This window comes from Mastigoproctus giganteus, chromosome 3, assembly GCF_048544385.1.
Source record: "Mastigoproctus giganteus isolate SK-2022 chromosome 3, ASM4854438v1, whole genome shotgun sequence".
In the NCBI taxonomy this organism is placed as follows: Eukaryota; Metazoa; Arthropoda; class Arachnida; order Uropygi; family Thelyphonidae; genus Mastigoproctus; species Mastigoproctus giganteus.
Window position 1 is genome coordinate 122686036 of NC_143577.1, and position 13029 is coordinate 122699064.

The following is a 13029-nucleotide window of genomic DNA, read 5'->3' on the forward strand; positions in this document are numbered from 1 at the left end:
TCCATCATTTTAACTTTCAGTACTCCGACTCTTCCATCTTCTGTTAAAGCAGGTTACCTAAATTGTAAGATTCGTCCTTACATCCCAAACCCCATTCGCTGCTTTAAATGTCAGAAGTACGGTCATTCTCAAACAGCATGCCGAGGCGATGCTGTGTGTCCTCTTTGTGGTTCCAAGGAGCATTCTCAAGAAGACTGTACAGCTTCCACTCCTATCTGTCCAAACTGTAAGGAAAACCACCCTGCATTTTCCAAAGCATGTGACCTATGGAAAACAGGAAAAAAAATCCAGAAATATAAAGTTGAACATAAAGTCACTTACCCTGAAGCAAGAAAGCAAGTGCTACTAACCATTCCTAGCCGATCATACGCATCTGTTACTAGAACCAGCCGCTCAGCTGCAACTCAAACAGATGTGTCCATAGAACCGAGAATTTCCTTTGCCACCTGGGCCAAAACTATTTTATCATGCAATAAGAAACCTACAGTCAACGAAACCAGCAATACGCCGATCAGCATCCCAACTGATGCTATCTCAACTTTTCCCGAAAAAACAAAATCAACTACCGTTGAAAATCAGAAAAAGGTGAAGCCACGAAATATCAACATGGAAACTGATGTTCAATCGGAGGATGACGACACAGTACTAGAGTTACATCCTAGTGATATCATGGATACAGGACGCCCAATCTTTCCCAGAAATGAGAAACCAAAACCAAGCAGACAGAAACCTTCTCAGAAAAAACAGTCAGATCCATCTTCCTCAAACAAATCCAACCAATGAATAAATTCCTACAATGGAACTGTCGAGGATTACGCAGTAATATAGACGACCTCAGTGATTTACTCACTCAAACTAATGCAGTAGGTGCGTGCTTACAAGAAACATTTTTATCACCACACGCTTCGGTCAAAATCAAAAATTATACTATGTTTAGACGAGACAGGGTTTCTAACTCTCCTGCTCGTGGTGGGGTAGCTATACTTGTGAAATCTACAATTCCCTCAAGACATCTCCAACTAAATACATCCTTAGAAGTTGTAGCAGTCCGGATAGCAATGGGAATATCGTTATCACTTGCATCCATCTATATATCACCGAATTATCCTTGCTCCCAGACTGAACTGGACAGTCTCATTACGCAACTTCCACCTCCCGTCTGTTTACTTGGTGATTTCAATGGTCACCATCCATTGTGGGGATCCTCCACCATGGATGGTAGAGGCAAACTAATCGAAACATTCCTGGATAACCATAACCTGACTCTTTTAAACTCTGGTTCTCCAACTCATGTTCAACTACCTGCTGGTACTACATCCGCCATAGACCTATCCATCTGTTCAGCATCTCTTTATCCAAGCATGGAATGGTTAGTGCTAAATGATCCATTCCACAGTGACCATTTCCCTATCATCAGTTCAATTCAAACACACGTCATGTCATACCCTAAAGGCCGTACTTCTTGGAACTTCCAAAAAGCAGACTGGAAAACCTATTCCAGTTGTGTTATATTTGAAAAGCAATATGTACAGCAACAGAATCTTGATAACGTAACTGACCACATTACCAGCCAAGTACTATCTGCAGCAGAAATTTCCATTCCAAAATCTAACCTGCACAAGAGTGTACACCAAAATCAGTGGTGGAATGAAGAATGCTCCAAAGCAAAGCGTGATAAAAACCGAGCTTGGAACCACTTTCGTAAATTCCCAACTACCGCCAACCTAATTGTTTACAAAAAACTCAGAGCTAAAGCGAGACAAGTTAGAAAAAAAGCAAAACATGAATCCTGGACTAACTTCGCCTCATCCATTAACAAAAATACTGACACACGAGTTATTTGGAAAAAAATACGAGCACTCAATGGAAAATTTCTACCGTTACAATCACCAATAATACAATGGAATGGGCAGGAATTATCTTCCCCTAATGACATTGCAAATGCGCTATCAGAGTCTTTTTATAATATTTCCGCCTCATCCTCTTATGTGACATCCTTTCAACGCCTTAAAACTAATGAAGAACGTCAAAAATTGAATTTTCAAACTAAACTCTCACTTCCTTATAACCAGCCTTTTACTTTAGTCGAGCTGAAGGAATGCTTAAGCAAATCGTCAAATAGTGCAGCAGGACCAGACGGTATTCACTACAGCATGTTGCAGCATCTGTGTGAATCTGACCTTGGTATATTATTACTATTCTATAACCGCATCTTTTCAGAAAATACTTATCCTCTGTCTTGGCGGCATTCCTATATCTGTGCTATTCCAAAACCAGGCAAAGATCCCACTCTGGTCCAGAACTACAGACCGATATCATTAACGAGCTGTTTAGGCAAAATCTTTGAAAGGATGGTACATAAGAGGCTCACCTGGTTTCTAGATTCCCAGAATCTTCTCTCTGATCACCAATATGGCTTCCGTAAAAACAGATCCACCCTAGATTTACTTGTAAAACTTGAATGCAACATACGAAATGCCTTCGTCATGAAACAGCACCTAGTGATGGTCAACCTAGATATCCACAAAGCATTCGATACTACCTGGCGTCATGGCATTATTAAAGATATGCATCAGTTGGGGCTGAGAGGCTATCTTCCTCAAATCATCCAGAACTTTTTAAAATTACGCACCTTTCAAGTCCGATATCAAAACGTGCTGTCAGCATCTCACATTCAAGAAGAGGGTGTCCCGCAGGGATCAATACTGAGTGCTACCCTATTTGCGATTCGAGTCAACAAAATATTGGAAGATCTTCCAAAAACCATTCAAATTTATATGTATGCAGATGACCTCACTATATCCTGTCAATCACAAAGTATGAATACTATCGAAAGACAGTTGCAAAATGCTCTATACAAAATAGAAACCTGGACCTTATGCAATGGATATCGTCTTGCTGAACAGAAATCCACCACTACTCACTTCTGCAAACTACGATCACTTCATCCTGATCCTGAGCTAAAGATCAATAACATGCCAATACCTCTTACTCACACTGTCCGTTTTCTTGGCCTGGTGCTAGATAGGAAACTAAACTTTCAAGCACATGTGACCTACCTTCGGACCATCTGCTTGAAGAAATTGAACATCCTCCGGTGTGTGTCATCTATGTCATGGGGTGCTGATCGACATACTCTGATCCATCTTTATCGAGCCCTCATCAGATCGCGCTTAGACTATGGCTCCCCAGTGTATGACTCTGCGAGAAGAACTGCGTTAGAGCGATTGAATACGATCCAGCACAGTGCACTGAGAGTTTCTCTAGGAGCTTTCAGAACCTCCCCAGTTCAGAGCCTTTATATCGAAGCTCATGAACCACCTTTACATCTTCGGAGGAAAACATTACTTTTGATGTACGCCGCAAAAATTCGCAGTCTTCCCTCCCACCCTAGTTGGAAATATCTGTATAATACCGAATGGGAGTCATTTTATAACAGTAAGCCAAATGAAAACCGACCTGCTGCACTTAGACTTAAAGAACTCACTCAAGCATGGAATATAGACATCAGCAATATATTTCAGGACATGACACCTCCTGATCCGCCTTGGACAAATATTTCTGTTAATTACGACGATTATTTTCAACAGTGGGGTAAGAACAACTTGTCGCCCTCCAATATTGCACAATTACATGAAACTCACTCTTCTAACTCAGAGGCCTGTAAAATCTATACAGATGGATCAAAAACTGAGACCCAAGTAGGTGCTGCAGCAGTCTTCCCTTCATTCACCATTTCTGTTTCATTACCTGTAGAATGCAGTATCTTCACTGCAGAGCTTTATGCTATTAACTTGGCCCTAGATCACATTACTCAACTTCTGATTTCTTCTGCCTTAATATACACTGACTCCCTCAGTGCTGTCTCTGCCATAAATAGCAATACCAACTCCTCTCACCCGGTCATCAAACAAATCCACTCCAAATTACTTGTGTGCAATGAGTCAAACCAAACTGTGACATTCTGCTGGATACCAGGGCATTCTGGTATAGCAGGTAATGAAAGAGCAGATCTTGCAGCCAAACAACCAGATACCAATATTTTACAGAATTGTCAAGTTCCGTATTCTGATTTCAAACATATCATTCGTAAAGCATGTTACAATAGATGGTCACTGATCTGGAGAAGTTATCCAGGAAACAAACTATACAAATTAAAACCAGAACCGAAGCTGTGGCTCTCCAGTTTCCGGAAAAATAGACGAGAGGAAACAATTTTAGGAAGGCTAAGGATTGGGCATACACACCTCACTCACCTGTATCTATTAAATAATGACATCCCTCCCCAATGCACATCATGCCAAGTTCAACTGACCATTCGCCATTTGCTAGTGGACTGTCCCCACCTTCAAACCATCCGCTTAGACATCTTTAAGGCAATATCTAATATACAGTCATCAGTAAATTTAATGCAGATCCTGGGAGATGATCCTAATAAAAAGGAATTATTTACTTTCTTAAAACAGATAGGAATATACCACAAAATATAGGTATTGTTTCATAGTCACCATTAGAAAGACACAATATGGCCCCAGCAGCCTATGTGTCGTTAAACCCAACAACAACAACAACAACAACAACAACAACAATGACTTCCAGCAGTCTCTGAAATATCCTGCATATTGTTTTTCAGGCTTGTGCTCATTCCAATAGAAGCAGTGCAAGAATCTCTTTCACCTCTGCCAGTGGCTACTGTTAATCTATTTGTCTTTGTCTCCCCCCAAACTAGCAGTTTTCTGACCCACCTAACACTGCCTCGATAGCATCAGCAAATATTCTTGCACTCTATTTAAGTGTATCCCATCCCTGTAGAAGCAATCTCTCCTGTTAACAAGTACAGTCCAGGCTGAAAAAAATTCTACCCCTTGAGCCTTGCACAATCTTTCCAGGGCCGAATTGATCGACAAGGCTCTCATCATATAAAGGGTGTATATATATATATATATATATATATACCTTTTTTTTTTTTTCGGCCCAACTACTGAATTCTCAGGAAATTAGGTGGCAGGACCTGCCAGAATAAATCTTAGTCTACTAGTGTCTCTTGGTCTGCCTCCGCGTGGCGAAATTGGGGCAACGTTGGGCCTCAGTTGGGGTTCAGCGGCTAAACGACCAGATGAACAAAGGTACACAACACTACACATGTACAATATCCATACACTTTTGAATCTCTGGCATTTCCAGTAAACTGGCACACCCATCACAATGCAAGCAACACAGAGATGGGGGAAATCCCTGGTGTCGCTTGACACAAAACACACTTTACTTTATCCACCATGCTCAATCTACCCTTAAAGAAAGGAAGAACCTTTACACCTTGTCCCAACCGATATACATGGATGATGTTAAACTCTGTGCATCAGCTGAGAATCAAGTACAACTTCTACTCTGAATCTCTGGATCACCAAGGAGCTCAGCATTGACATCCGGGTACAATTTGACCTAGACAACAACACATTTAAAAACAAATGCACATGCAATATCATGATGTCTTTATTTATAATACAGAAGGATTGATTTTTCTTGGGATTACATCTTCAGCAAAGAATTTGTTATGAAAACTGTTTTAACTTCTTGGGGGGGGGGGGGCTATTCATGCTGAATGCCAGGGCTGGCCTTACAGTTTTGGAGACCCTGGCAAAAGTTATTTTTGGGCCCTAGACAAAATATTTTTCTTTGAGATCTATGAGTTGTAAGAATTTTTATATTTTCACTTATTGTATAAAATAAATAATATTGTTAAGATTGAATTTATTAAAAATTTATTGGAATGTTTTATAAAAAACAATTCTATAATGTAAATGTCAATATAATTAATTTTAAATAGACAGCTTTCTTGCTTTTTTGTTTGCAAATTGTGCTATTATTTCACTTTAGTCTAAAGATTGACAAATTTCACTTTCAGTTGAAATGACTGATAGGTCTGCCAATCTTTCTTGAGTCATTGTAGACCTCAGAATTGATTTTAACTTAGAAAAACTACGCCCACCAGAAGCTACTGTCATAGCAATGGTCAATAGAATTCGTAGAGTGAAAGAGGTATTTGGCAATACCTTGTTCAATCTATTTTTATGTATGTATTTCAGTACCTCTAAAGGTGATAATTGTGAAGGTAAAACATTTGACAGGGTCCTAAGCTCGGTAAGAAGATTTTGGCCAACCAAGTCACTGTCAGCTCCGTTTTCTGGATCAGATAGAAACAATTGCAAATGATTACAAAACTTCAGCAGTTCTTCGTCGCCTAAAACTTTTAAACTATGAATATCAAATAAAAATTCAAATGATTCTTTAAATTTTTCCAGCTCTTGAAATCGTTCGGTAATTGACATTTTTGCTTGATCTAACAGTACATTAAAGAATTCTACCTGAAACCGTTTTTTAGGATCACAGATTATTTCATCTTCTGCCTCAAAAGAGAATTGCTTTTTGATACATCTACATTAGACTCACCTCGGCAGAAGGGAAAACAGCTTCTTCAGGAGACATTTCTAATTCATTAGCTAATTGTTTGGCTATTCTCTGTGAAGTTTGAAACCCATTTTCCTTATAACATATTAAAAATTTCTTTGTCCTTTCCAAAAGTACCAACACGGTCTCTAATTGCACGTGCTCCCCTTTAAAAACTTTGCTCACAAGATTCACCGAGTTAGAATATCATACCAAATGCATAGCATCACGAGAATTTTAAAACTTTTAAGTTCTCTTGTCAGTGAAAAAGCTTCTGTTCGGCATTTGAAATCGACGGGTGTTTCAGAAACATCAATTAGTGCATCATAAATGTCACCTATTTGGAATCTAAGAGCTTTGACACTTTCAACCCTGCATTCCCATCTTGTTTCCGATAGTTCCTTGATTGTGAGATGTTTTACATGTACCTTTAAAAGATCCCATCTTTGTGTAAATGCAGAAAATATATGTAGATTTGTTGTATAACACCAAATAATGATTTCACAGAATTTGATGACCCAGCCATGTCACATAAAATCAAATTCAAATTGTGGCATCCACAAGAAACATAAAATGCCCTCCGATTGATTTTTCTTACTCTTGCTTGTACCCCTTTGTTACAACCTTTCATATTAGAACCATTATCATAAGCTTGACCGCGACAATCGGAAATTGGTAAACCTAGTTTTTTCAACTTTTCCAAGAAAACTTCTGTTAAGACAGATCCCGTTGTCTCATTAACAGGTAAAAATCTTACAAACCATTCAACGATTTCTACAGATTTACCAATTATTTCAACGAAACGTATTACTACAGTCATCTGCTCTTGATGGCTAACATCCGGGTTGCAGTCTAAAATCACGGAGTAATATTTTGATTTATTTATACTAGCTGTTATTTTTTCTAAGATTTTCTTGCTAATTAGATGAATAAATTAATTTTGCATTCTTTTACCTAAGTAATGATCATGAATCTCAGAATTGTCAATTCTCCGAATGTGTTCACCTAAAACAAGATCAAACTTCGCAACTAATTCCACCAGTCCCAAAGAATTTCCGTTGTTACGAGCATGCAGCTTTTCCTCGCTACCACGGAAAGCCATGTTTTTCTGTGCGAGAAACTGTACGATAGCTAAAATACCTTCTAGTACACCGCGCCAATGTAATTTTTCTTTCGCAATCAATTTTTGCAATTCCTTATCAAGTGTTTGATTTTTGTTTAAACAATTTTCGAACTCAATGCATTTCCTTTGGACTCGTTTGGATGTGTTTTGTTGAAAATTCATGTTCTCTTATCAGTGTAGAAAGGTTCTTCCAGTCTTTAAATCCAATACTTGAAAATATGTTTTTTGAATCAGAAAAGAACTTGCAACAGAAGCAAAAAACACAGTCAAGATTTTTAGAATAAACCAGCCAACGACGGTCGATTAATACACCATTTAAAAGTTTCCGGGTGTAGTATGACATAGAAAAGTGCCTATTATTCTTATCCAGAGGAAAATCAAAGTTAATAATCCTATTTAGACCTTTATTAATCACAAAGACTAGTCGACTATTATTCAGAGGTACTGGGCACATACCAATATCACTCCAGTCATGTGCACATGATTCTGATTTTTCAAACTGTGTTTCTGTTAAGGATGTAGATGGAACTAATGTCATTACTGGTGGTTTTGTAAGTGGAGTTGTTTTCAAGCGTTCTTCAAATCGTGAAGCTTCAATGGTGTTTTTTTCGGATCTAATATCTTCTGTTGTTGTGGGCAAATACTTCAAAATAGCGCCTTTTTGTCTTGAAATCAATGCTTCCTGCAACATTTTTCTCTTTCGTTTCTGTGCACCTGATTCAAACTTTCATCCTCCGATGTAAGACATTTAAGGGTGTGTTAAATCAAATCAATTAAAGGAATCCTGCAAAGAAAGCATGTTTAATCTAATAAAATTAAAATATACTCTTGTTAAAATTTATATAATAAAAACATTTCATCAAATACCAATACCCAAGTACCAATATCAAATACCAATACCAATACATCAAATACCAAGACTTGCAAGAAGTCTTGTTTATAATTATTTTATCCTAATTTTTTATTAAATATTGTTGAAATATTTCTTTACTTTTCCTTGCTAATAAACTTAATTCATTTCAGAATCCAGTAAAATTGTTTTAAAACAGGATATTATACGAACATGTTGAATTCCTAACCTATTTCCTTAGTTATTGATTTTATAAGAATATAAATGGTAAATATTCACGTCCAAAAAATTCTATTACAATTTTTTTTAAAGAAATTAGTGATTTCTAGGTAATAATAAACTTAGGAGAAATTTCATTATTAATTAGAAGTTATTTTTATTTAAAATAACATTACGAGGAATTTTATAAATATTTTATAAATTAAATTTAGTTTCTTCAAACTGTTCATTGACACCTAGGTAGGTGTTCCTTTCTCCTGAAGGACTTTATTATTAATAAGGAAATTAAATTGATATTCGGACCTTCCCTTAAACTACAAATTGATCTTTCTGGATCTTTCGAGGAGTATCTCGCCACTGATGAATACGGATTTGCGATTGAAATGTAATTCGATTTATTTAAAAAATTGTGTCTCAAAAAGAAGAACGAATCATTAATTTTATTTTAACCATACGAATAGCTCGTCATTCCTAGATGATTGTATCATCTTGAATTACCAACAGAGCCACATTTACCATAAGGTGTAAGCTGGGGTCCTCACTCTCTACGGGGCCTCGCTTTAAAGCGCTCAATAACATCTTTATGAAAAACAGTCTAGTTACCAGTGGCGTAATTATCATTGAGCAGGGCGTGCAATGTACCCGGGCCCATGAAAGAGTAGTTACGCCACTGCTAATTACAGTTTCGGTTAAGATATAATATCTACTTATTCATAATATAATATAATATCTACTTATTCATAATATAATATAATATCTACTTATTCATAATATAATATAATATCTACTTATTCAAAGATATTTAATGAATTAATTTACTACAAATTTTTATATAAATGTCAACTTTTACTTTCAATAAATTCAAAAATACCTATAATTTTTTTAACTGAAATAAATGTCCGAACCAACTGTTTTACCTCATACTGTTTTGAACTGACCTTTTGGGTCCTCATACTGATGTTGCGCTTAAGGCCTCCTAAAGTATAAATGCGGCCCTGATTACCAAAGTATGAAAATTAAACAAAAGTTTGTAACATAAAAATTAGATTCACTTACCAAATACTGTTAATAGGGTGGCGTAGAAAGCGGTCTTTTTAGAAAAGTTGCCGGGAAGAGAAATTTATCGATGACAAAGAACTCTTAAAACTGTTACCTTTGTCTGGAGAAAATCTCTTACAATAAACGCAAAATGTTGAGGTAAAAGCTCGAAATTCAGTTATTTCAGAAGAATTTGAATTTCTTTACATCATCTTAAACCAATTATCCAAAGACTGATGTATACAAAATACAAGAAATAGAACTGTCGATGTTACCACAAAGAACAGTAAAATGAGACTGATCATCTGAAACAACCTCCTTTTTCAAGAAGGATTTGGGAAATATTCTTAGAAATGTATTTCTGAGAAACTCTTACAGAAGCCTTTTGATACATTGTTTCACACATCTGAAAAGTGTGAAACAATGTATCTGTTACATCTGGAAACTATTAAACGGACCTATCCTCTTACCCTTCATGTGGCGAAAAGGGAAAGGTTCTAAAGAGCCTTTAAACCAACCCGCGATCCTCTCTCTCTATACCTACAGTCACCATTTTTGTGAATTTGGAAAGGAGGCAGTAAAACAAACGAGGGAACGTGAGAGAAAAGAAACGTTAGGATTTGTGTGAAAAGAAAGTGTGGCAGAGTTAACATTAATTCCATTCATCTGAACACTGTTATTACTCGGTCATCATTATTTAACCCAAGAACTTGACTGTGGGGCCCCCCTTGAATTGGAGGCCCTAGGCAGCTGCCTAGCTGGCCTATGCTTAAGGCCAGGCCTGCTGTATGCTGATAGTTTTTGAACATTAAGATGAATGAACTGCAGTCCCTTCTTCTTAATGTTTTGTGAGATATAAATTGTTATTACAGATTTAAACTTGCCTTGTACATAAAAAATAAAATCACTACAACAAACTAACAATCACCTCTCTAAAATTTTATCATTTTATTTTTTTCTTAGTGGACATATTGGTAGAAAAAACACGTCTCAATGTTTCAGTGCCATACATCCTTGCTGTTATAAAATTCATTTATGATGCTCTTCCTGGGAAGCAGCGTGAAGAAATGCAACTTATGGAAGATGGAGGTTCAACTTCTGTAACAGTCCACCAAGGTCAGGTTTTTGTCATGGAACAAGTACAACACCGAAGATTACCATCAGATAGCACTAGTGGTTATCATTCTACTATAAGTGCTCCTGAAGAAACTAAAGGACTGTCCATCTCAGCTATGTTAAAAAAACCGGAAATAATTTTGTTTGCTGATCCAATGCATATCAATAGCCAAGTATTGGTTTTAAAGGTAGGATTTTATTATTCTTAATTTGCATAGGCATATTGTGATTTTATAGCACTTCATAATGATGCAAATGAGAATTTGGCATTAGCATTAGTAGAGGCATATGATGCAAGAAAGCAAGCTTATGCAGCATCAGCCAAAAAAAAAAAAAAAAAACCCTCCCATTTCACCCCTCCATTCGTTCCAAATGCCTGTCCAGCTCAGCCTTAAATTTATTTAGGCTATTAGCTTCCACAACAAAAGATGGAAGTCTGTTCCACCAATCAGCTACCTGCTGGCTAAAGGTAAATTTCTGCACATCTATTCTACAACTATCTTTCTTCAATTTGAAATTGTGCCCCCTCAGGTTCTTAGTCTGAGCAAGAGGAAGAATCCCATCAGTATTCAGCTTGCTCAACCTATTCAAGCTGAATGCTGATGGGATGAGCATTCAGCGTGCTCAACCTATTCAAGGCCTTATACACCTCAATCAGATCACCTCACAGGTGCCTACTCACCAGGCGCTGCAATTTGCAGAACTTAAGCCTTTCTTAGTAAGAACACCCCTTTGTTCCCCTCACCAATCTTGTTGCCGCTTTTTTGTACTCGTTCTAGCAACTCTACGTCCTCCCTAAAATGATCCCTCCAGACCTGTACACAGTACTCTAGGTCTGACCTGACCATTGCCTTGTATAACGGGATAATCCCTGTCCCTGTTAGCGAAATTCCTATATATCATTGACAAGACTCCATGACCTGCCAGGGCAGGTCATGGAGTCTTGTCAATGTAATTTAATTTGTCATGGAGTCTTTTCAATTTAATGTAATTTGCTAGTAATTCTTTGTTGTTGATGTACCTTGTATAGAACAAGCTTATAAAGACAAAGTCTATCAATGAAATATATGGTAGGGAATTACTGTACTTTCTCAGAAGAACAACTAGACATATTAAATTTTAAAAAGTCAGCCAATCAGAGGGCAGATGGCTAAGGTAAAGAAAGCCAACATGAGAACCATGGAAAACTACAAGAAACTTACCAGACAAACTGGTTTGCCGCTGCTGCAGCTACACTTTAGTGCTGCTCGCTCAGTATGCAGATGGTGTGTGTTGTTGGTCCAGACCAGAAGTGGAAAAGGATATATTAATTAACACATAGGCATGAGAGATGATGTACTGAATGGTGCGTAAACACAACAGGCAATAACATCTTAGTGTTATGTGATTGATTGATTGATTGATACATATATAATTAAAGAATCTTTCTTTCTTTTCCTATTATTTCCTAACCTAACCTTAAGTTTCGGTTAAGAAATATAAGGAAAATAGACCGGGGTTCGAGCCTGTCACCACCAAATATGGAGGATGCGGAAAGGTCAGGGAATGATCACCACATATTCCCAGAGCAATATGGCCTTAGTTGCTAATGCTCCTAAAAACCAAACAACAAACAAACTTATCAGTATAAGGAAAAATACGGAAACCTTTTCCTATTATTTCCTAAACTAACCTTTAAAGTTAGGTAAGGAAACCTTTTCCTGTTATTTCCTAATCTATTCTTTTTTTTCCTAAGATTAGGAAGTAAGGTTTCCTCACTTACATTGTCTGTCTGTTACACCTATGTGTCAATCAATATATATTCTCCACTTCTGCTCCAGACCAATAATACACACCATCTGTTTACCGAGCAAGCTGCACTAAAGTGGTAGCAGCAAACCAGTTTGTCTGGTAAGTTTCCCATAGTTTGCCGTGGTTCTCTTGTTGGCTTTCTTTACCTTAGCCAGACAGACATAGAAAAAAGCTTTTGGAAGTTGTCTGATAGTCCTAGAGATGTGTCATGTTGATCCTTAATTAAAAGTGAAGGAGATTATAGATGTTTTTTTAAAAAAATTATGAAATCCATATAAATCATGAAATGTGAATATAATTAATTAATGTTTACATAATTAAAAAATGTTGGCTTTATTATCGTGTGTCATGATATCCAATTAGATTTACTAAGTATAAATTGTCCAAGTTGAACAAGGTATGCTTAGTAGATATTACATAGCATCTACTCCTTTTTAATATTTAA

The 13029-nt window shown here is 37.0% G+C and overlaps 1 protein-coding gene across 1 annotated transcript in view; it reads left to right on the top strand.

The window, feature by feature from the left end:
* The window catches only part of LOC150088255 (intermembrane lipid transfer protein VPS13A-like), a 3009916-nt gene that overhangs the window by 1356427 nt on the left and 1640460 nt on the right, over positions 1-13029 (top strand). Inside the window, exon 36 of the mRNA XM_090370087.1 lies at positions 10641-10981. Within this exon, the coding sequence (XP_090226213.1) occupies positions 10641-10981 (341 nt within the window). The remainder of the gene's footprint in view (positions 1-10640; positions 10982-13029) is intronic.